Source organism: Strix uralensis, chromosome 11, assembly GCF_047716275.1.
Source record: "Strix uralensis isolate ZFMK-TIS-50842 chromosome 11, bStrUra1, whole genome shotgun sequence".
Taxonomy (NCBI): Eukaryota; Metazoa; Chordata; class Aves; order Strigiformes; family Strigidae; genus Strix; species Strix uralensis.
Genome location: NC_133982.1, coordinates 3,303,649 through 3,327,193, shown reverse-complemented (window position 1 = coordinate 3,327,193; position 23,545 = coordinate 3,303,649). Strand labels below are relative to the sequence as shown.

At 46.3% G+C, this 23,545-nt stretch overlaps 2 protein-coding genes across 12 annotated transcripts in view; one reads left to right on the top strand and one right to left on the bottom strand.

Annotated features, from left to right (window-relative positions):
- The first annotated feature begins 1,412 nt into the window (after window positions 1–1,412).
- Window positions 1,413–18,381, top strand: ADPGK (ADP dependent glucokinase). 6 transcript variants are annotated; one of them, XR_012630350.1, is made up of 8 exons: window positions 1,414–1,722; window positions 4,679–4,904; window positions 6,120–6,182; window positions 6,445–6,565; window positions 8,435–8,631; window positions 9,456–9,554; window positions 10,551–12,146; window positions 13,517–18,381. XR_012630350.1 is itself a non-coding variant. In XM_074879976.1 (7 exons), the coding sequence occupies exons 1-7, from the start codon at window positions 1,508–1,510 to the stop codon at window positions 11,100–11,102; spliced, it is 1,470 nt and encodes a 489-aa protein (XP_074736077.1). In that variant the 5' UTR covers window positions 1,413–1,507; the 3' UTR covers window positions 11,103–18,381. The 6 variants fall into 6 exon arrangements, 5 of the variants coding, with proteins under 5 accessions (XP_074736077.1, XP_074736075.1, XP_074736078.1 ...); XM_074879976.1 differs by having other exon boundaries at window positions 1,413–1,722; window positions 10,554–18,381; XM_074879974.1 differs by having other exon boundaries at window positions 10,551–18,381.
- BBS4 (Bardet-Biedl syndrome 4) overlaps window positions 9,550–23,545 on the bottom strand; it is a 53,049-nt gene continuing 39,053 nt past the window's right edge. For 2 of the 6 annotated variants that reach the window (XM_074879972.1, XM_074879973.1), the window contains exons 14-16: window positions 23,160–23,301; window positions 22,574–22,784; window positions 17,742–21,231 (exon numbers count right to left, since the gene is read on the bottom strand). In XM_074879972.1, the coding sequence (XP_074736073.1) occupies window positions 21,080–21,231; window positions 22,574–22,784; window positions 23,160–23,301 (505 nt within the window). In that variant the 3' untranslated portion in view covers window positions 17,742–21,079. Of the gene's footprint in view, window positions 10,089–15,277; window positions 15,316–17,741; window positions 21,232–22,573; window positions 22,785–23,159; window positions 23,302–23,545 lie in introns of those variants that run through there. The other 4 variants (XR_012630347.1, XR_012630346.1, XR_012630348.1 and 1 more) reach the window with 4 other exon arrangements.

Here is a 23,545-nt window from a genome sequence, read left to right as displayed (position 1 = left end):
ACCGGTCAATGCCCCTGCACACCACCCGTGTGTGCCAGGTGAGGAGGCTTTTCCTCACTCTCTCCTTCCCTAGCAATTCCAGTCCCCATGGTCTGCCTGTCCTGCCCACCTTTGCACCCTCGGTCTTGGCTCGATCCGAGGAGCAACTTCACAGGAACAGAAAATAATAAATAAATGAGGAAATCCTTTTTCGTAAGGACTAGAAAGGAAGGGAACCTGATGGGCAGCCAAATGACCCCTGAGGGCCAGTCATGAACTCACGAGAACGGCTGCTGTAGATGAGAAGTCGACCGAACACCAAAAAAAAAATCAACAAAAAGCCTTCCACTATCCCATCTCCTTTACTGTTTGTTTTGTCAGAGTCAAAGGAGATGACAATCACTCACAACACTGAACTGAATAAGAAAATTATCAGCTGCCTCAGCCAACGCACTGTGGCGCACAGTTGTCAAACTCTTGCAAATTTTGTCATAAGTCTTAGAGTTAACATTTCTATGATTTCTAAAGAAGCCCAGAAAAACTCCCTTTCATTATAAAGGGAAACCTCCGGTTTGACTTGCTACACCACCTCTGTGATGGGATGAAACAAAGGATGCTCTCTCCCACTGCTCCCAGCACAGGCTGCCTCAGGAGTGTGAGCAGGGATCTGGTGAAGTTAACTCACTCTGGAGAAGGCACGAAAGAGGCTGAGAAGAGAGGCCATGCTACAGAGGAAGAAAGAATATGCGCTAGGGCAGTGATTAGCTTCAGGTCAGTGACTGGTTTGCTGGACATGAGCTGTTTAAACAAAGGCATTGGTGTGAGAGAGGGCACAGGAGCTGGAGGACGCCAGTGCCAGGCACTGGGCTGCTTGGGGCAGACAGCGGAAACACAACGTGCAGACCCACAAAGGTGCTGGGCAACAAAGGACAGAGGAAAAGAGGCACCGTGAGGAAGAACCCAAGGGAGGGGAGGGTGATGCAGTACCACGTACAGGAGCGATGGCCGCAGATGGGCGTCAGCTCCGTGCTGGTAACACGGTGAGGGCCAAGCCCCGAGGCAGGCCCAGCCTGAAGCAGCACCAGGGCAGGCTCCCTGCGGGCTGCTAGCCCCAGCACCGGCTCCCCGCTGCCTGAGGGCCCGGGGCCAGGCTCTGCCGGGCCGCACCGTCCGGCGGAGACCCCGGGGCACGGCGACACCGGTGACGGCGCCGCTCCCCCGCCATCGCCCCTCACGAGGCGCCGCCGCACTCTCGCAGCCTCCGCCTGCCGCCTTATTCCCGTAGCTGAGTTACGCAGGCGGCGCAGCCGTACCTCCCAGAGGTACGTAAGTTGCGCTGGGGGAGCGGCCGCGCCGTTCGCGCAGGGCCCGCCTCGATTCCCGAAGCGGCTTTACGACAGCTGGCGGCCGGCGGGGGCGGGGCGCTACGGAGGCGGCGTAAGGAGGCCCCCGCCGCTCGCGTCCCTCCTCAGCCGTGGCGGGGAGGAGGAGGGGCCGGCGCGGAGGGGAGCGGAGCGGCCGCGCCGCGATGTGGCAGAGGCCGGTGTGCGTGGGCCTGCTGGCCCTGGCGCTGGGCTACCTCTGCCTCCTGGGCCCCGAGCTGCCCCACTCGGCACTGCGGCACCTCTCCGCCTCGCTGCTGGGGGGGCTGCGCCGCGCCCGCTCCCTCGAGGGCCGCATGGTGGCGGCCTGGCAGGCGGCCATCGTCCGCCCGGCCCGGGGATGGGCGCGCGTCGCCGTCGGGTAGGTGCCGGCCGCGGGCGGCGGGGCGGGACAGAGCGCCCCTGGCGGCGGGGCTGGGCGGGCAGCGGCGGGTCGGGCGCCCCTTCCCCTGGGCCTGGGGTGCATCCCCCCGGCTCCTGTACCCGGCTGCGTGTGGATGTGGCTGGGCCTCGCCTGTGGGTGAGGCTCTCCCGCCTCCCTGAGCTACGGCGAGGTTCAGAGCTGCGCCGGCAGTTGCTGGGGGTCGGGGTTGGTGCTGCCCAGCAGAGACCTGGGGAGAGGCCTCCGCTCCTCGGGACCGGCAGCTGCCTGCACTGCAGGCAGGCAGGAGGTGAGGCTCGTCGTGGAGCACGAGGTGGTGTCGTGCTGTGAGACCTCGTGACAACGTGGCTGGGCGCTCACTGGAGCTCCTGCCAGTTCCTTAAACCTCTCTGTTAATTTTCCGGGCCTGTAGTTTCCCAGGGAGGGGCATTTCCTCGAGAGAGCTGCTGGCGCATGTGGGCACCTGCCCGCTGCGTTGCTTAGTCAGAGGTGGACCTCGGCTGAGGGGATTAATGGTCCAGAAAACTCAGGTATTGCTGATTTAAGTGTGCTGCATGGTTCAGACCTGGTTGGCAAGCCTGTCTCTGGAGACCTTATCCCCAGCTGGCTTGCCTGTAAAACAAATTTATATACGGAGTCTGAGGGATTTGGAGCTGCTGGCCCATCCCCAGGAAGGAGCAACTGGGGAGCATGGTCCAGCAATAAACAGGTACGAGAGACAAGTTTATGAAGTGGAGAAGTGAGCGAAGCCTTCACTAACCCAGCCAAGGCAGAGATGCAAAGGAGAGAGATGAAGGAGGGAAGAGAGAGGAGAAGGCAAGAGACTTTGAAGATGCCTGTGCGTGCACAGGGAAATCTAACACCCTTTCTCTTTTTAAACTGGAAAGAAGATGAGGGGAAAGTTCAGGAATATCACATTGATCTTAAAAGCCGGTTTTAAGTCTGGTCATTAATCTTGCCATTATATATAGCGCTTGGCTCACTTTCTTTTAAATATAAGGACATGACAGGATAACTTGACTTCGACTAGAAGATTTGGCCTTGACATGTTGGAAGAAGTTAATCTACCTCAATGGCTGGGTTGCTGATTCAGTGTTGGAGTCTATCTTGCTCTTGCCTTACGGCTGATGCAGACTTTCTCCAGTGAATATATGACAAAATAGGTTTTCCAGTGCCTCATTTAGTCTTCCCTTATGCCATGCCTTTGCTGAAAAAGAGTCTTGGTGTCTTCAGTTTGTTCCTTGCTTTCTTCTTTGGTTTAAAGCAACTGAATATATATATATATATAAAAAAAAAATATATATATACACACACCAAACTCAAAGTTCAACAGTAAAGGCAGTTCATTAGTAGCATACCCCTGCTGTTAAGGGAGTTTATTAAAAGCATGAGGTGTGTTAGCAGAGGAATGCCAGGGAGGGAGAAGACAGTTGGAAGATTATTAGAGGTGTCTCACTTGAAAGAACTGTGACTTGGTTTATGTCCCCTTGCATCTTTAATGATTCGTTAAAATATAAAATTGCTGACCTCTTGCCACAGTGAGTTTGGGCCTTAAATGCTGCTTGTGCTTATTGTTTCCTTGGTTTTCTTCTCTCTGCTGCGCGAGGGGATTTTTCTCTCCTTAGTGTATGAGATGATGCACAATACAGAGGAATTCTGAGCTGGTTACCTCGTGTACTGAAAAACCTCAGGGGATTTTAACGTCCTTTATTTTGTATGATGCAGCCTTCATGTGTTGCAGCCCAAATGATATGTGAAAGGTCACTGACAAGGAGGAATACTAAATGGCTGCGCGTTTTACGCTGAGATGTAAGCAGGCACTGGCATTTGGAGTGTCGTGTGGGTAGACGCAGAGTAAGTTAGAGATCCTGCAAGTTTTATAGATCTTTTGGATCCCTGTCAGGGAAGCATGGGGCAGAGGAACAGAAACTGCACTTGACAGCAGTTCCAGAAGGTGCTTTAGTAATTGCTGGTATCATCTCAGTAAATATTTGGTATATATTGGTGTATCTCTGAAACCAGGGAGTAGAAGCAAGGGCAAGTGTTTGTAAACTTACTTTCTTCCTGGGGGCCTTGTTCTAGCCCAGAAATTTTCCTGTTCTCTAAATTACACTGTGGTTAAATTGAGGTAGTTGATAAGAAATGGGACTGGAAGATTTCAGCTGCAGGTTAGACTTTACATAAAGTCTAGATCTGCTGAAATGGTTCCTACCACTTCCTCACTATTGCAGGATTTTTCTCCTGCTTCCACTGTTTGGGAGAAGGTGGCGTGCTATTTCTGGAAATTCAGGATTGTCCTTTTGAAACTGCGGTTTTCAAATATTTCAACTGACAAATTGCTCTCTTGACTCTAGAAGCAGAACCAGCCTATGTGTGGGGTCTTTGGGTGGGTGGTTTTGGTCATTATTCAAGTAGTAGAAACTCAAGAGTAGTATCTAGTAGACTTCGATACTTCCAGCTTTGTTTTTAACAGTTTTGAATTGCATGTACATTTTAAATCCAAAATATGTATTTTTTTAAAGCTTCTTTATTTTAAGAATTAAAAATTAAAAGTGCTATTATTGTGCCTATTCCTTTTTGAGCAAGCCTAAGGCAGCAAATGAGGTACAACATGTACTGGAACAGAGGCAGCCACCTTTGGACCACGCAGCTTCCTCTTTCTTGTTTTAATTCAGCAGAATGTTAGAAATCCCTGTGTCCTCTGCAGTGCTGGAGCGCGATAAAAGCATGTCAAAAGGAGAACGCTTTAGTAGAGAATTTCAGGAAATTCATATGCCTTTGTGGTTTTTTTCACTTGGTTGGTTGTTTTGCCCCTTAGCATGAGGGCTTTGAACAGCAAGCATCGCTGGCTGGGAAGTGATCTCGTTGCATTGTCTCGCAAGTGCCCCGAGGTACGCGTGGTTTTCCCAGTATGCGTTTTCCCTCGCTCTTCCAGCGTCAACGCCTGCGTAGACGTGGTTCTGTCCGGCGTGAAGTTGTTAGAGGCGCTCGGTCTTGAACCTGGGGACGGCAAAAATCATGCGGTCTTGAACTCCAGACAGGACCTGAAAGAGGCGTTCACTCACTTCATGGAAAAAGGGGCAGCCGCCGAGCGCTTCTTCAGCGACGCCGAGTCTTTCCATCACATTGCACAGACAGCCTCCGAGTACCCTGGTGCACAGGTATGTCTTCCACCTGAAGATCAGCTTTGAGAAGTATGTTTCTTATTTTCTGCATCGTTGGTGACTCTTGTTCTCTGTCTAGTGAGAGTGCAAATCGTTTAGGAAAGAAACTTATGGTATAGCTTGAGTGTGTTTGTGACTTTCCATGGAACTCTGCACCTGCTGCAAGTAGTGGGGTTTTAAATGGTCTGTCCCCTGCTTACTTTCCCAAAACTGAAACATCAAAGATGCCTCTAAGGATACTGTTATATGGGAGCCAGATGGGGCTGATGCTGTAAAAGAGGCTCTAACATCTTGTAATGAGGAGGGTAGTGAGGAAATAGATCCAAGCATTAGGAGTTGTAAACAGTCAGCTTCAGCTACTTAACACAGGATTTAAATTCTCTCTAGGAGTAATGAAAAGAAATATTTTTTCTGACACCTCCCTTTCCAAAAACAAAGTTTTGTTGCTCTCATTTGTAATGGGTCTTCAGAATCTAGCTTGATACCTTGCTTGGCAGTGAGCTAATTTCTAGACTGCTTAGTGCTGCCTTCTGTGCAGTTCGACGGCTGCTTTTGAAAATGAGGAAGAACTCTAAATGCCCTTTGTTGGTCAAGACTCTCCTGTGTGGACTTATTTCTCACCATGTTTGCTACACTGGCCTTCTGCAATCATCTGATTACTAGCTGTATCCTTCTATAACCTGTTTTCTGTCACCTCTGCGACCCTCATGACAATCTATATTTTTTGGTTTCAGAGCTCACAACAGAGTTTTCTTACTTGAAAGTTTGACCTTTCTTACCTGAAGAAACTTTCATGCTTCCGCTCACTTCATGTGGGCACAGGTAGCAGGTTTAACCTTGACTTCAAACTGGAGCAAGTACTGTTGCAGTTTTTATATGATTGCTTGTCAGCTGTGCTAGAAAACCACAAGTTACCAACTGCCAGAGAGAAGTTGCACAGAAGTAGGGGCTGTTTATGTTATGATTGAATGGATTTTTACAGGGCTGTTACCCGAATGTGAATATTTAGATTTTAAAAAGTCAGAGAACACTCAGCTTGTTGAGATCTCACAGAGAACTGAAAAATAGTTCTGCCTTCAGCCCCGATAAGCTTTACTAACTTCTATACTGCTAGACCCTTTTCTAAAATGCTAAAATCTGTACTGAAGACTAAGCATGTATAAAGCTATCGAAGCAAGGGAATGCCCATACCTGCCTCTGTTTGTTTTACAGCTTTATGTAGGAGGAAATGCTGCTCTCATTGGTCAGAAGCTCGCTACCAATCCAGACCTGAAGGTATGCGTTCCAAAAATTTCATGCTATTCGCTTGTCTTTAATGAAATTCACGTTATTTCCCTGTAGATTTTGGGGATCTGGCAGTTATTTCTTAGGTTATGGCAGAGCATATGGTTGGCCTTACAAGTTGAAAAGCATAGGTGATTTTTAAAAATTTTATTAATATTTTTTTATATCAATTGTCTAGGTGATGCTTAAATGCACTGAAATGGTGGCAAAGGACATGGCAGGGAAACCTTGACTGTTTTTTCTTGTTTTCTAGATCCTCCTTTGTGGCCCAGTTGGTCCTAAACTCCATGAACTACTTGATGACAATGTGGTTGTGCCACCTGAATCCATGCAAGAAAGAGATGAATTCCATCTTATCTTGGAGTATCAAGCAGGTACCTTGCCAAAGGCTGAATGTTAGATGGGAAGCCTGAGCATCACTAAGATATTCCTGGCTATAAAGCTGTTGGTTTTTGAATCAGTTAATTCCAGAAGGACTGTGTAAATTATCAGTATTGGCAGCTGTCACTGGGCTAATCTGGTAATTCCATGCACTTCAGGGAGCTGTGGTAGGTGAACAGACTTCTAAAAGTCTTCTGAAACTTTTTCCCTTTGTGATACAGTTACTGTAAATACTGACTCGTGCTGTCTTGCCATCCCTTTGGTTCTGTGTTCTTGTATGCTGTAGCCTATAGAAACCGCGTGGACTTTTCATTTTGTTGTAATGCATAGCCTAGGCAGACCTGATGGGTGTAATTCTAAAGCTGTTTGAATGCTAAAATAGTCAAGTAACGTTCTCTGAAAACAAAAAGGTACCATTTAACCACATGCAGATGAAATTCAGGGTAACCCTAATGATGGCGACAAGAAATCTGCATGTATTTTCTTGCTGTTCTCAACCTGAATCATTTCACTCGTCCTGTCTCCAAATCTAGCTTCAGAGAGAGTTACATTGGTGTGACAGAAGAGGGAGTATTTGGCAAGGAGGGAAGGCAAGAACCACCTTAATTAAACTTTTTCTGCAGCAAAACTAATGTGGAGCAGCACCCAAAGCATCCACTCTGATGGACTCCTGGCTGAAACAAGGTTACTATAACTGACAAACACTGTAGCACAGTAGCTTATGGAAAATACACTAATCTTTAAGTAAATCTTAGTCTTCTTGCTCCTGGAAGCATCCCAATTAGATGATACGTTAGTATATGATGTCTCCTTTTCTCAGCATCTTTGTTCTCGGGTGAGAACTGCCCTCCTGATGCAACTCTGGGGATCTTTGTCCTAGACAGAACTTTGTCGTGAGACTTTTCTTAAGAGGAGGCAGCACTGACGGCTGTTGATGCTGGTTTAGCGGCTTTTCCACAAATGCTGGTCATATTCTCCATAGTGTATCCAGTATACAGTCTGGGAGGGCCAAGCGAAGAAGTGTGCAGGCTGGTTCTAAGGTGGAGATTCTGCCTATAATAGCCTCAAAACTTCTTGTGGCTTTCTGTTCAAGCTGCCCTTTGTGACCTGTGTTTATTTATTCCCTTCCATATCTTTCTGTCCAGTTACCATAACTGGCACAGGAGCTGCCTGCTGCCTGAACAAAGATGCATGTACAGATGGGGAGAGCTGGCAGAGGGTTGGCCAGTTGGACTGTGGCTTGTGTAATTTGTATCCTCTCTAGGCTCGCTGTCGTTACGCTGTTTTCTCATGGCTCGGTGTCCTGGAGATGGAGCCCCTTTAATTTGTGATCTTATCCAGGAATAAAACAGTTTACACATACAGCACTGATGCAGCTCTGTTCTGCAGATCATTCCTGAGAGCTGCGCAGTCAGGAACAGTAAGAGCCATGAGAGTTTTTAGGGTGTATCTTCATAATAGTTGAGCTAACAGCTGGTGGCTGCCAGAAGGGGAAGGTCTCCCCTCTCTTTGCATAGCCTGTACGCTCCAAATGTTTGGCTTGAGCTGGCTGTGACACTCACCTAATTGCATGCTAAACTAATACAACTGATTAAAACATCACGAAGCTTGCAAAACCAACCAAGTATTGAATTTTCCTTCTGATCAGACAAGCATCTAAACGAGGCAGAGGGAGTGAACGAAGAGGATGAATGAGAAAAAGAGCGAGATTTCTCATCTGGCTGGCAGTAGCTGTTAATTGGGCACAGTCACGTTGTGAAATTGTGCCTTTGGATTCCAGCAGGAATCCAAAACAATCTCCAGATACGCGCTTTGATTTGCTTCTCGTCTGAGTTAACTTGCTTCTATTTGTTTCACCCTAGGTGAAGAGTGGGGACAAGTGAGAGCACCCAATGCCAACCGCTTCATCTTCTCCCATGACCTATCAAATGGCGCCTTAAATATGCTGGAAGTGTTTGTGTCCAGCTTGGATGAATTTCAGCCAGATCTTGTGGTACTTTCTGGACTTCACATGATGGAAGGCCAGAGCAAGGACATGCGACAGAGACGGCTTATGGAGGTAAGATACTTGAACACCAGTGTCTCCTTAATTTCCATTCCAACAAAGGCTTCATGGCAAAGTCTTGGTTTTCCAGGTTTAAACTGTAAGTAGGCTGTGTCTTCAGATCTCCCACAAATCCTTTCAGTATTGCATGCTAAAAGAAGAATGTGAACTGTGGGAATGGCAAAAGGCTAATCCTGTAACACTAATGTTTCATAGATTCAGTGGGTTGTCTAGGGAAAAAAAAGGTATGGTCTGGTTGTCTGGCTGGAGTACCTTGAGATGGTTCCGGGAGCTTATCTAGTGGCTAAATTACACTTTTTCTATCCCAGATACTAAGATGATCAAGGTTATAGTCAAGACTCGCATTCTTTAAGCAGCACCTATGTTAGATAAACCAAGAGGCAGCTTTCTCATCTGAGCCCAAAGGAGCTATGCCAAGTTTTCTTTTTATTTACAGGTCATTGCCTGTCTTACAGCTGAGTGCCCTTTCTGATGCAATGCGCTAGCCTTTTTCTTTTTTTTTTTATTCTGTTCTAGGATCAGCTGTTCTACAGCTGCTTCAGATTTGTGAGGTTTCTGAATTAGTCCATTAGAAAAGTGCTGCGTTGGGTGCATATTAGGGTTAGATACAGTTTTCCTGCTCTGGGATTCTGAAAACTGAAGTTGTTTGTATTTCTTCCCCTTAGCAGTACATTCTGGCACTTGTCAGACATCTCATTTGGAATTGTGTTTAAATCCATATACAAGAAGATTAAAGAATGTATATCTCTGAGTCAAAACCCCTTTGTTCTTTATGAATATGTGTTTTAGGGTGGTTTTATTCTTCTGTACCCCTGTAGGCTGTGGCCTCCATCTCTGATATCCCCACCGACATTCCCATACATCTGGAGTTGGCCAGTATGACTGACCAAGATTTTATGAGCAACATTATACATCAGGTAATGAAAATGGAGGGACACACTCTTTCCTTTTCTTCAGTATCACAATGCACAGACTGGTAGATGAATATGGAAGTGAAGACTTAAAATTAGGGCTATCCATTTGAAGATGAATTGAGAACATGGGTTTAATGTCTGCTATTGCATCCGAACGCTTCTGTTTTCACTGCTGAGCTTAGCAGAGTCTCCTCTGTGCAGCGAAGGAGAACTGTAATGACTTGTGGCTTAGCAGAGGACAGATTTGTTTTCTTTAGCTCAGAGAGAGCATTCCTTTTAGAAAGGTCTCTCTGGGAAGTTTCATTTAGGGGGTATCTTGCAGTGCCCTCAGACAGTCTTCAGCAAGGAGTAGGGATTTTTTGCAGATCTGAGTTTATTCAGCAACTGTATTCAGTAAAAATACTGTGCAACACAGTTGGCTCTATGCTCTGATACACAGATTCTTTGCAGTCACGGGCGGGTGACCTAGGAGAATACTTACAACTCCACAGATACAAGGAACTTTGGCTGGTTTGGATTTAGCAGGCTTGCGGATTTCTAGAAAAAAAAAAAAAAAAGGATTTGAATTCGAGCTCAGTTTATAATTTAAAAAAACCCCTTGATTTCTTTGCAGAATTTCTTTCCTGCAGATCATGATGGTTCCTTGTTTAGCTTGACACAGCTCTAATCTCAGTGTTATGAGCGTTTCATGTGGATTTGATGTTTTCTTACCCTTTATTGTCAAAGTGTGTGTCTAGAAAACTAATTGCACAAAATAAGCATGCACCTTTGGAGTGAAATGTTTTCTTGGCTAAGTAATTCTTGCAGACTTGTAGAATGGGGAAGCTCGTGCAGTGACCTGGGGCTGCATCTCTCCAGGAAACTGGCTGCTCCCTTCTGCTGAGCGCGCTGGCCACAGAGCCAGTAACACCGTGTTGTAAAAACAGTACCCTGAATGAGGAAGACCGAGGTCTGATTCTCTCTCTGAAGGAAAAACTGTTGTTTCTGTGTTCCTGTTAGCAGGTCTTTCCCCTGGTGAACTCCATTGGGCTGAACGAGCAGGAGCTGCTGTTCCTCACGCAGTCTGCCTCTGGTCCCCACGCCGCCCTCGCTTCCTGGAGCGGAGTTCCCGACGTGGGTGTAGTCAGCGACATCCTCTTCTGGATCCTGAAGGAGCACGGGAAGACGGCGGAGCGGGCCTCTGACCTGACACGCGTCCACTTCCACACCCTGGCCTATCACATCCTTGTCACGGTGGACGGGTACTGGGGCAACCAGGTGGCAGCTGTGGCTGCCGGCGCCCGAGCAGCGGGGACTCAGGCCTGCGCGACCGAAACCATCGATACCAGCAAAGTCTTTCTTAAAGCTCCTTTGGAGTTTGTGACCTCCCAGATAGAGGCACCTTCCAAAATCTCTTTAAATCCAGATGAGCCAGTGGTGCATTGGCACAGAGAAGGCATCTCGTTCCACTTCACTCCTGTTCTGGTCTGTAAAGATCCTGTCCGGACCGTGGGACTTGGGGATGCTATTTCAGCTGAAGGACTGCTGTACTCAGAAGTATATCCTCAATAGAAAACTAAAACCCTCCTTTTTCTCCAATACTGTATGGTGTCTGAGGAGCCATGGATTAGGATTTCAGCCAGTGGTGGTATAGGAACAGAATCAGGGTGTGGTGTGTTTTCTGGGTATAACTGAAAAAGAGCCAAAGAATAATTCCAGGTATAAACTGTCAGATACATTCCAGTCACTTGGCAGTGACTCGAACGCTTCACGTTTTAGGTGCAGACGTTTTAGTATTCAATGTGAAAGTTGGCTTTGCTTTGTCTTAAGCGTGCGGGGAGGGAAACGAGTATCAAAATCCCCGTTTGGCGTAGGTTTGCTGTTTGTAACTCTGAATGGGTCTTGTCTGTTAGTGCTGGAAAGTACAGCAGCCAGGAGAACTTCCTGCGTGTGGATCCCAGGGAGAGCACCGCAGTGCTCGGCCCTGGGTTGCCTCTGATCAATTAAAAATAAAAGGCTCTTGCATTATCTCTTCTCAGCACATTGCTACGTGGCAAGAGCAAACCTTCCGCTTGCTTGGTGTGATGATGAAATCTTTTACTGATAAATTACCTCTCAGCCTCGGTGTCCCCAGCATTGCAGGGAGCCAGAGTCCCAAAATGTGATGCACGTGGTACCTCCTCCTGAAATCACAGAGAAAACCTGACTCAAGGCTGCGTAGATTATTTTGGGTATCTGTTGTTTCTGTGACTGGAGGTATTCAACTGAGCCCTGGTAGCCTGTGCTTAGTTTTTGGGCAACTAGAAGATAATTGGGGTTTATATTTGGGGAGAGAGCTTTATTTTCTTGCCAGGTAAACCACAAAACATTACCTGTGTTCGCTGTACACTAAATACCCCAAGTTCCAGCCGGGGGGGGCTCACAGCTAGTGTTCTTTGCTAACAGCAGGTGCTTGTATCTGTTATTTTACAGGAAAGCTGTTGAGTGCTGGAGACTAATTTTCTGTTTGAGAATGGTTGTGCAGTTTCCCTCAGTTTCCCTGCCCTCCATTCAGCAGGGCTAATACATTAGGGAAGGTCCTTCTGGAGACTCAAAAGCTGCAACAGCGTTTTCCAGGTAAGACTGAAGTGAGGAGGGCTTTCTTAGGGTTTGATGCTGGTTTTTTTTTTTTTCTTTGACTAGGCCACTGATAGTTTCTGTGCTCTGGACAGCCTTTGAAATTAAAAAAGTGGAATCATGTGTCCTTGTTAAATACTTTGCTTATGCTTTTTTCCTCTTCATAGTTGCACACTATAGATTGCATAGCACCAGCATTTTTTTGTCTCTTTCCAGCATGGTTTTGTCTCTACTTCCAAGAAGTCCAAGTGTATTTGCATTGCTATCATACACGTTTTTTTCAGTATAACTGGATGAAATGCAGTCAGCATGTCTATGTGAGCCTGCGCTGTACCAGGATTTGTAGGAGGTTGCTTTAGGTCAGTCTTTGTGTCTGAATGGAGGGGAGGAGAGTCTGTGTCACTTAGGCTGGAGTGATCCGTTTCAGTAACGCTGTCATATGGCTGTCAGTGATGTTCTCCTGCTGGAAAATGCCATCGTGAGTGCACTGGAAAGATAAAAATTGACAGCTGTTGTAACTTGTACTGACTTCACACACAATGCTGTCTGTCATTGTTTATTTAACTTTTGCTTTCTCTCTGAGCAAAGTCTTCTGTGTTGTACTGGAGGAGAAATGCAGTCAGTGCTGGGTCTTCCTGCAGCTTATCCCATCCCCATCTTCTGTTGAGTCTCAGCATTTTATCTCAGTGCAGGATCTTCTTAAGACTGGGAGTATTTCTATTCAGATTTTTTTTATTATTGTTGATAAATGATAGCATAAGGCTTAGAATTCCGGTTTAGTCTTCCTACAGAAAAAATAAATTAAAAAATTCTCCTTTCAGCTGTTTAAAAAGTCTGAGGCCATTAGCAAGGTTATTTTGCAACTTCTGATCGTAGCCTTCTGGCACACCACCCCTCGGACCACCAAAGGCCACGCGTCCTGCCAGCTGGAGAACTGATCCTTTGCTTACGCCTGGTCCCGCTTTCCTGACATTGGGCCAAGCTGTGTGGATGCTCGAGTTGGAAACAAAACAAAACTAAATACACACAAGCTGTCAGCGGCAACCGTCCTGCTGCAGTATTTCACTTCTCTCTTCCAAAAACATTTGCAGGGATGCGAGGCTGATTGGACTGGCATTGCCTTATGGCCGTGTAAAATCACATAACTGCACTAACAGAGCTTGTCCAAGGGTTAAGTTACGCTTGCGTTTAACAGGAGTGTTACAGGCCTAAATTACCTTTTTTTTTTTTTTTTTTAAAATACTACTTTGAATAAATAAATGCTGTAAACAAGTATGGAAAAGGGATTTATTGCTTAGAATTCATCTGGGCCTAGAAGCTAAACTCTTAATTATTATTATTAACTCCTCCTTCCTGTTCTTTCTCACCAGGTAATGTTTCTTCTTTGGCCTGTTGTCGGTGCGCTGTGTATGCCTGGCACCGTGACTCACTTCTCAAATGACAGTAGCTGATGATGGCTGAACTGCTGCTCTATCTATAGATCTGCTTTGAGCAGGCATATAGAGCTCGCCTGGTCACCACTTTCACTTACCAAGGCTAATTCTTAACAAGCGTGACCTGTTAATCATGATTAGATATACTGTTGGTATCCCTGAGTAAGTTTTGAAACAATCTATATGGTAATAAAAAATTGAATAGTGGGACCTGGCAGCCTGTCTTCACTTCGTGTTTCACATGCTGTGAACATGATGCGCTTAACTTCCCTCTGCCTGCCCAACTTACTTACAGAAAGGGTTGCCGAGGCTCTTGCAGTCCTTCTCCTGCACATGTAGGCTGTCTCACATCTCTGCACAGCTACAACAGTGACAACAAAGAAAAGCTGCTTTGTCTTTAACAGACCTTGCTGAACAACGGAAATGGAAATAACTAGTGGGGCTCTTTTGGCCTGTATAGGGGGAAAAAAAACTACTGAAATTTCTATTGATTGTGGGTTTTGTTGTTTGGTTTTTTTGTAAAATACAAAAGTCCTTGGTAGGTGAGAGATTTTTTTTAAATGAATTTATCTCATGGATTATAAAAATCTGGATCTCTCTTCACCATGAAGAAACAGAAAAGTTGCAAAAATACCAAAGCTTCAAAACCAGGCTTGAAACGGCCTCTGCTTTCCCCTCATCCTGTCTCTACAAACTCCGTTTCTTCTCGTGTGTTACTCATACCTTGAAATCCAGTGATGGATGACTCACACCTCAGCTAGCCTCGTGCTCCTGAACATTTCCACTGGAAATGTTTATTCACACATAGTTTGCTGAAGAGGCAATAGATGAGCTCATCACTGTGACAGTAAGCTAGCGGCTCCCGAGATGATAAAACCTGTGCACGCTGATACTTCCACTTCTGTGCAGCCAGTGTGGCCACGTTGGTTTTGGTTTTTTTGTCTTACCCTTGATCAAAAATGAGCAGTGCCTCATCTCTTTTGTGTACATTGCTCCTGAAGGTCAAGCGGTGGGTTATCTGAGATGGTGAAGCGCAGGCAGACATTGAAAGGTTGTGTTCTTCCACTGCTGTGCCCATGATGTGCGATGCCTACCTGGCCGTGGAAGAGCCAATCCCAAATCCAACTCTTTCCAGTTTAAAGGCTCTTCACTTTTCTTTTTTTCCTCTCCAGGGGAGTTTCTCAGCATTGCTAAGGATTTTCTCTACTCCTGTGTTTCTTGGTTATCTGCTGTTGTGATAGGAGATCCAGTTAAGTTTGCTTTTTTTTTCATGGATTTCTTTTTCAGAACTGGTGCTGAAATTTTCTTCCCTAACCTTTAAGCATTGCCTCTAGCAAAGACCTTATCAGCTGCTTTGACCCATGTTAGACGTTGCTTTAGAGCCCGGCTCCACTTCTCAGCTACTGGAATGCAAAGCTTGTACAGCAGCAGAGCACTAGGTCCGTTTCCAAAGCCTAATGGAGAACCGTCAGCAGTGTGTTTGTATTTTATGTATTTGCCATCAGTTCTCTTCTGCCCAAGTTCATTTAAGACTAGTTAGCCTAAGGTAGGGGTTGCTTTTTGTAGCCCCCTCTGCAGTACGCTTCCCAACGACGGTTAGCAATAAAAACCAGATTTTTTAACTGTGAAATCCACTGATGCTACTTGTGGTTGGCTTTTTTTTTACTTGTTGTTCTGTAATGATGTACTGAATTATCAGGAACTGTGTGCCACAGGGTGACCTTTCCAACCACATCCTGTGAAAAAAGTTAAAATGAATACTTGGATAGTTTTTACAAGAATTGTACAAGGCAACATAACTCTTTCCAGTTACCCTAGAAGTTGTTTAAACCTCTGTGCTATTTGGGCACTTTTTTGGAGCTTGCAGCTTAGGGTGAAAACCGATGCTGTCGTCAAGGAGGGAGCAGCTAAACTGTCTCTGCGTTGGTATCTGGCACTGGCTGCTGATACACGTGCTTGGAGCAATCTGTTCTGAAGCAGCGCTGTCAAGTACTGTCACACAGTGTGCTGCCTTCCTATTTCTGGTGTAAGGAAACTCATCAAGTCTTTGAGAACATTTGGAAGAACAGTAGAAAAATGGAGGAGAGTAATGAATTTATATTTTTATGGCTTTAGTTGGATTGTTCTTATGTCCTGCATTAAATCAGTATTTGAATGTGAAAGTTTGTTTCAAGCCATATTAATTTTGCTCTTCTCTAGTGCAATTAATGTTTTGGTAAAAGCATAGAGTTAAGTTTTAAACCTGTGATCATACCAAAGTGGTGGTCTCGTGTTTAAAAAAAAAAATTATATGTGTAGACACTCATTGGTTAAAACCAGCTAGAACAGACGCCACAACAAAGACTGTCTCACATTCTTCATTCAAGAAGAATGAAGAGAGAGAAATGAGAATATTAAATGTTGTCTTTGCTCTTTGTTTTTAAAGTTTGAGTGATAAGGGGCAAAGGAAACCTATTTGCAAGACTTTTTTTGCGTAGCATATCCCTTGGCCTGCTCTCATCACTGCTGTCTGCTTCAGCAATACTGGGTCTGATTAAACCCTTCACTAAAACTTGATCTTGGAGCCAGAAATGATTGTTCTCTTGTCTGTTCAGAGGTGTCAGACAAAGTTCTCTTCTGTAACAGATGGAGCAGTTTCTTGTATAATATCTCAGGTGGATCCTAAGCGCCAACTAGGCTGAATTCTCAGGGAGTTACTGATCCAGACTCTTGTGGGAGGATGTTCTCTCAGCAAAGGAAACCAGTGCAGGTTGGAAATAGCATGCATGGCCGTTACCTTCTGCGCCGGACGCTTGGAAAGGCCCCTGTTCCAAACAGGTCCCTGTCACTCTGAAAGCTGAGCCTGGTACCAGCCTTGGCTGAGAAGATCTCATAGCAGCTGAAAAATACAAATGCTGGCAGCTAAGGGGTAATGAACTCATTAAAATGCAAGTGGGGAAACAAAAAAAAAAAAACCCTGAAAACCTCCCCTGTGAATTTCTCAGGAAAGCTGCTCCTTAGTGCAGCCTGGGTAAAACTGGGTTCAAGTCTCACCTGTGTCTTTCATTAAAAACCACTGATTTCTTTGTGCAGCTTGGTTTGAGAGAGTGCTAAAGCTTTCCTTGTAGCAGAACTGTGTTTTCTATTATATAAAACAATCTTGGCAGATGAACTACTTGTTGTAATAGGTGCTCTTTTTTTTGTAGTGCATTTCTGCGTGGAGCTTATTATTTTAGTAAAGTTTGGTTTTCTTCATTCAGCACTGAGGCTTGTCTGTCTCTGTAGAAGAGGCTTTGGCAGCTGAAACCCCCTTCCCAAGGGGGAAGTCTACATCTTGGGCAAGAACAGGATGTTGAGTAGGACCCAAGGTCCCCCTTGCTCAACGCTGCCGGTCAGTGACCACGGCTGGGCACACAAGGTTGTACACAGGAGCAGGGCAAGAACACTCTAACGCTGCCTGTATCAGAAATCAGCATCCAGTTGTCTCAGGGACCTCAGGACCCAGTTTGTCTGGGTTGAATACACGTTGCTGGACGGATAGATCGTTACGCTTGGCTGAAACAAGGTCCTGCTGCCCAGGCATTGCTGTTTGAGTGTCTTCTAGTTTCTTTCCTGTGAGGAAGTCAAACTGCAGTCTAACTTGTAAGCTGTATCATTTAACCTGCTTCATGATACACCTTTTTCTAAAAAGGGGGGGAAAAAACGTCCTAAAGCAGATGGTTTCTACTTCCCTAGAAATTAAACTCATTATTCTTTTCCATCTTAAAATTTCAATTATGGAGGGGGAAGGAGAGGATTAGAATTATGGCTGATGCCAGAAACAGGTTTTGGAACATAAGGTGTGATTTCCAAAATCCCTAAATGACCTAGTACAGTCCTGAAAAAAATCCCTTGCTTAATTCCAGCTGAAAGAACAGTCCAGCCTCATTCTCATCATTAGATAGCATAAAAAAAGCTCTCCATAAAGATACTGTGAATTTACTGGATGTGCCATCATCACAATACCCAGGGGGAGGAGAGGGGACAGGACCGGGAATTGCAGTTCTATTTATTATCCAACTGTAATTACAGATTTTAAAATGCTTCCTTAGCCATGAAGCACCCTTCTGCTCTGTTCAAATCCAGAAAGTAACAAGGTGCTACCGCTCCTTTTCACAGAAGGAGAATTGGTTAATCATCTGCATAAGCTTTTCACAAAATATGTATTTATTTTAAATACCTTTACAGTACCTCCAAATGTAGTATACCCTATGTATTAACATTTATTAATACAAATAACATTATTATGTGTAACATTTTCCCTGTGAAAGCATCCTAACAGCCAAGAAGGTCGCACCAGTGGGACTGGGTGAGAGGAGAGAGATCTTTGTGTCTGAGGTGGGCTCTAGCGGTGGGACAAGGGCTGCTCCCCGTCTATTGAGTACAGCAAACGAGTCTGATAACGCTACAGTCTTTTTTTTACAATAAGCAGAAGGCAGGGGAAGGCAGCTAGCAAAATTAAAACAAAGGGTCATTAGCAGATAGAGGGAAAACCTTCCTGCAGGAGCGATGCTGGTGCTCACCTACCTGTAACCACGCTGTTCTGGGCACTGTTCCTTGTATTGGTGCTTGAAAGCCTTCCTGATGAGACTAAAAGATAACAGCAATCAACTGCTGTTGGAAAAAACTGTCAAACTCCAGTTTTGGGGGTGAGGTAAAGTTCCCATACCCTGCCTGCCCTTGATCTGTGATCTTAACCTCTTCTTCACAGGTACTCTGTTACGCTGCAGTAACGTTCAGTGTAAAAAGTTTAATGTGAATAAAAATCACTGCACTGTACCTGATTTACACTGCTTCTTGTCTGGTTTGTTTAAATGTGCCAGTGCTCCACAAAAGAGCCTCTGTTTTCTTCAACTCCTAGCATGAGGGAATCCTTACAGGAGTGCTACCCTGAAGCTGTACCGATACAAAACCCAGCACTAGAGGACAGCTGGAAAAAAAAAAAAAAAAGTCACATTTGAGATAAGCAAACAGTTCTGGCAATCAAAACAGAGGAGAAAGGGAAGGGTTCCTACTCATTCAGTGTCCCCCCCCAGGAGTAGGACAGCACTTTAGTTCCTGGGTGTGCTCTAAAGATGCATTAATGTCAGTTTGGATAACAGCAGCTAACCACGAAGCACAACTGAAGGATGTTCATGTATCCAGAGCCTTGGTCACGCTGCTTTTAGGTTCTTGAGAGAGAGAAGTTTCCATTATTAACCTTCCTCCCTTGGACTTGTTAACTATGGAGTGATACCACGCAGCACTGCAGAACTAAAAGCAGGAAATATATTTTAAAAAGCTGGGTGGCTTAACCAGCAAATACACTGAACCCTGAAGCTTCAGTTTTACTGAGGAAGCGCTACACATTCTGTCTGGAAAACTCCGATCGAAAGTTGCACGGCTGTGTTGGCTTGGTGGGCTTCTCAGTACACAGAGGGGAGCAGGAGAAAAATGATTCTTAACCCCGTTACTGGTTCTTCTGTAAAGTATGATGTCGCACCTTTAGTTCCCAAAAGCTGCTGTTTTGAGCTCTGGATAAATCCCAGAGGAAACAAACTCATAGTAGCAGAGAAAAGGAAGACTAGGATTTTGCTGTTCAAGAACAGAAACATTTACAAAGCATCTCCAGGATCACGTGGGCATTAAAATTCCTTGCTCTGCTCACCAACGGGCTGCTTTGCCACCTTGCAGCTACCATAAATAATTTCTCCAAAAATGCAGCTGTAAGGAGGGTGTAACTGAAGTATTCAGAGCATGGCTGCGGTCATACTAACACAATTTAAATTTAGCACTGAGGCTGACCATATCGTCTTTTCCGAAAAGGCCTGCTCTTTGTTTTCCTGCAAACCGATCTTTTCCCCCATGCTGGGCAATACAGATTCTCAAGGAAGAACTCCAGTCACATGAGCAGAGCTCATTTACCCCGTTTCTCAGCAAACAATTAGGAATTTGGCAGACTACTTTGCTGCTGCAGCTAGCCTGCTTCCAGAACAGCCAGCCTCTGAGCACTTGCCCTCCTGTGGGCCAGCTCTGCAACTTTCTTAGCTACCACAAGGAAGCTTATGCTTAAAACCAGGTTGGATTCAAGAAAATTACTGTGTTTGATGAGTGGGTTCAGTTTTGGGCCCCTCACTCCAAAAAGGCCATTGAATGACTCGAGCGTGTCCAGAGAAGGGCAACGGAGCTGGTGCAGGGTCTGGAGCACAGGTCTGATGGGGAGCGGCTGAGGGAACTGGGGGGGTTTAGTCTGGAGAAGAGGAGGCTGAGGGGAGACCTCATGGCCCTCTGCAACTCCCTGAAAGGAGGGTGCAGAGAGGGGGGATGAGTCTCTTGAGCCAAGTAACAAGTGATAGGACAAGAAGGAATGTCCTCAAGCTGCGCCAGGGAAGGTTTAGACCTTATACTTAGGAAGGATTTCTTTGCAGAAGGGGTTGTTGGGCGTTGGAATGGGCTGCCCAGGGCAGGGGGGGAGTCCCCATCCCTGGAGGGGTTGAAGAGTCGGGTTGACCCAGCGCTGAGGGATCTGGTGGAGTTGGGAACGGTCAGGGTGAGGTTCATGGTTGGACTGGAGGAGCTTCAAGGGCTTTTCCAACCGAGATGATTCTGTGATTTTGTGAAAGACAAAGAGTGATCCTGGGATCAGAAGGTGAATAGCCCTCAAGAGAAAGTGCTGTTAGCCCAGCAGGTCTGCTTTGGCCATCCATCCTCCGCCAGGCTGCGTGTTAACGGCGCGATGGCCCCCAGACAAACCAGCTCACCTCTACTACGCAGCTCTCCTGTGTTCCACCACTGTCAGCACTAAGGACCTTAAAGTGCCTCTCGCACCCCGTGACCATCACATCACCCTGCTCAGGAATACCCACTCCCAGCTGTTTCAGCTTCCTTTTTTCAGCCTCGAGAAAGCATTTACAAAGTCTTGCCCTTGTGAAACAGGGTGCGACAAGCCCCCGTTTCACAGTAAGCCAGGCTGTGCTAAGTCCTGAGCCTGGCTTACTGCTCTGCACTTGCCCTGGTGAGCTGTGCTACCTTCACCCCCTCTCTGAGCACCTTACGCTGCTCTCACAGCCTGTGTAGGGCTTCCTCAGCTGCTTACAGGTTCAGCCACTGGAAGGGTTTGATCCTCTTTGGGGTCTGGGATGCTAAGTCACTCCTGCTGGCTTTTCTAAACATACTGGATGCCTCAGCATCCTTCTGGAGGACTCACGCCCAAGCACGGAGGACTGCCAGCCCTGTGAGGAGATGGATCTCCATCCTCCCGTCGCTGGTGTGACCACACTAACAGTAGCTACGCAGAAACCTCTCCTGATTGCTGCAACGCCTCCTTGGGACAAGGTAGAGACTGCGTGCTAAAATCATTAACAGAAAACAGCTGCATTTAGACTAACTGACAGTGGGGTGAAGCCACCGTGGGTCGGGGGAAACAGCAGGTCCTTTTCCCCACAGGTCAGCAGGCAGCTCTGGAGATGCTCCTGCACCCGCCTGTCCTGACCAGAGTCCATCCTAGTCTGCTGCCTGCCGGCTCTTCCGCTTTTCTTTCCTCTGTTCCTCGGCCCCTGTAGGTGCTGAGGGCTCCTCGGGGCTCATTTCTGAACCTGGTTCTGGTTCCAAAGGCAGTGAGGGAGGCTTTGCAAGTGGAGCTGATGCTCCAGCACCTGGGGAGAGAACACAGCTACAGTTACTGTACAAGTATGTGTGTTTTGTCTATTCTTTTTGCCCTTCCAGGCAGTGTGGAGATGCAGAATAATCACAGCTGTTAATTACTCTCAGATTTCTTCTGTCTAGCATTAGCTTATCAATAGCCCTCAACTCTTTTGTGAGTTATCCAGCCAGAAATCTTACAGTACCCAGAGTTCTGCTGAAGGGAAGCTAAGGTACAGTATCTCATTCAGCTGGGCTGCTGTGAGAAGTCAGTACAAACCCAGGAATTAACTCATGCTTTGGAAGGGAAAACAGTTCCACTGAAGCTGGTTTATACTCAAGCTGGAGCCAAAACCACAGTATCGTTTTCAGTTCAGAGTTTTAGCAAACTCGGGGAGAGTTTCCAGGCAGTTAAAGTAGCTACTAGAATAAAATCAAAACAGGACATTTCCATGCTGAAGCTGTTTCCACACTTAGATTTAACAACTGCTGTTATGAACCAGCTCCCTTCTTTGATATGGATAATAAAGTCCTTCAGGTAAACCCTAAACTCCTGTTTTATTTTTCAGCTTTTCTGGCTAAGTCTTTCCTGCATGGAAAGTTTATTCCATGCATGAGAAATGGAACAGGTCCTTGGGGGTGGCAAAGAAAGAGGCCTGGATTGCCCAACCTCTCTCCTGGTTCAGTCTACAGGCACCAAGACCAAGAGTGACAGAAAATCACCACGATGAGCAATACCTCTAGAGCATTCCTCCTCAAAAGCCAAGGGGTGAGAGGAGGTCAGGCTATAAACGGCGGCTCAGGAGATGCTCCTACCCAGCCCCAGCAAGAAGCAGCACGTACAGGTATCGGTGTAAGCCCTCTGAGGCTGATGCCATCTCCTGAGCAACCCTCAGTCCAGTGGCCCACACTAAAAGGTAATCCAGCCACATTTGCAAGGAGGGACGGGGATGGACAGCTTCAAAGCAATCCAGTTGCAGGTAGCTTTGTAACAGAAATGATAAAGCGCTTCAGAAAATTGTCCATCATTTCCCCCATCTGTGCACATCAGCTCCTGGGCTCTTCCAAAGGAGCTTCCAGAGCAAGATCTCAATCCCATGCTAATGGAGTCTTGCCCATCGTGGCTCAGACAGGAAGGGAAACTACTGGCTTTCCACATCCCTGCAAAAGTAGAATAGTATAATGCACCACAGAAAGTATCTTCCTTCACTCAGCAATCTGGGAAAGTTATCACCAAGTATTGACATCATCTGTGTAAGCAAGTCAATACCTTCCTAAACACACGCTGTAACTCAAGAGAGATTTCTCTTCTCCCCTCCCACAGTTCTACTTTAAAGAGAAGCAGAAGAGAGGTACCTGGGGGAAGCTGCATGGTTTTCCCATACCCTGCAGCTGAAGACATGGCTTGACCCAGGGCCTGGTTAGAGCCCAAAGGCTGCTGAGTGCTGGAGGATTTCCCTGACAGAGCAGCTCTCTGCTTGGATTTAGACTCTTTAGAAGGCTTAGTCCAGACCAGGCTCTCCCCCATCTGCAGGGCAGCTCCCATCTTCTGGGCAACCTCCACCATCTTCTCAAGAAGCAAAAAGAGAAGGCCAATGTAAACAGGAACACTTCAGACAACAATAAAGTCAACAACACAAAAAACCCTCCAAAAGTGAGAGCTGTGCAGAGCTGGATACTGCTTTGGTGCTCGAGGGAAACATCTCTGCTAATTCATTCCCTTAATTAAGAGGGAATCTTGTCTTGCTGTGTATTGATTGAAGAACTGGGCTTCAAAGAGCAGAAATGAAGCAAGCAGCTCTCAGCAGGTGGCTGCTCTACTCAGAAAATCTCATAAGCAGAATCTTTCTAATAATTGGACTCCAAAGTCAAATTTCCTCCTTGTTTGTTGCCAGTCTTAGCATGGCTACTTAGTTTCCACTGACAGCTGTTAGGCACATACCTCAGGGTCAAAGTCAAGAGTACTGCTCTCCTTCACTGCATTAATCTTCTTCTCCATCTCCTGGTACTGGCAGAGGGCTCCCTTCTTGTCACCCTGGTTATACAGCAGCACAGCATAGTTCAGGTTGACGAGGGGGTTGCACCTGCAGCAAACACACAGGACGCAGCGCATTCACCGTGGGAACACTTATCCTGACTTGAATAACGCTAAGAAGTGCCCGGGCAGCAAAGCCAGAGATACCCGACTGTCTGGCACAGCCAAGCCATGGGGTACTCTGACCCCGAAGCAGATGAGGGGCTGCACAGCCAGAGTCCTTTGGGAACATGATAGAGTCCCACGAGCTTGGCGAGAGACCCGGTGCCTGGGCTCAGCCAAGTCTCCCAGTG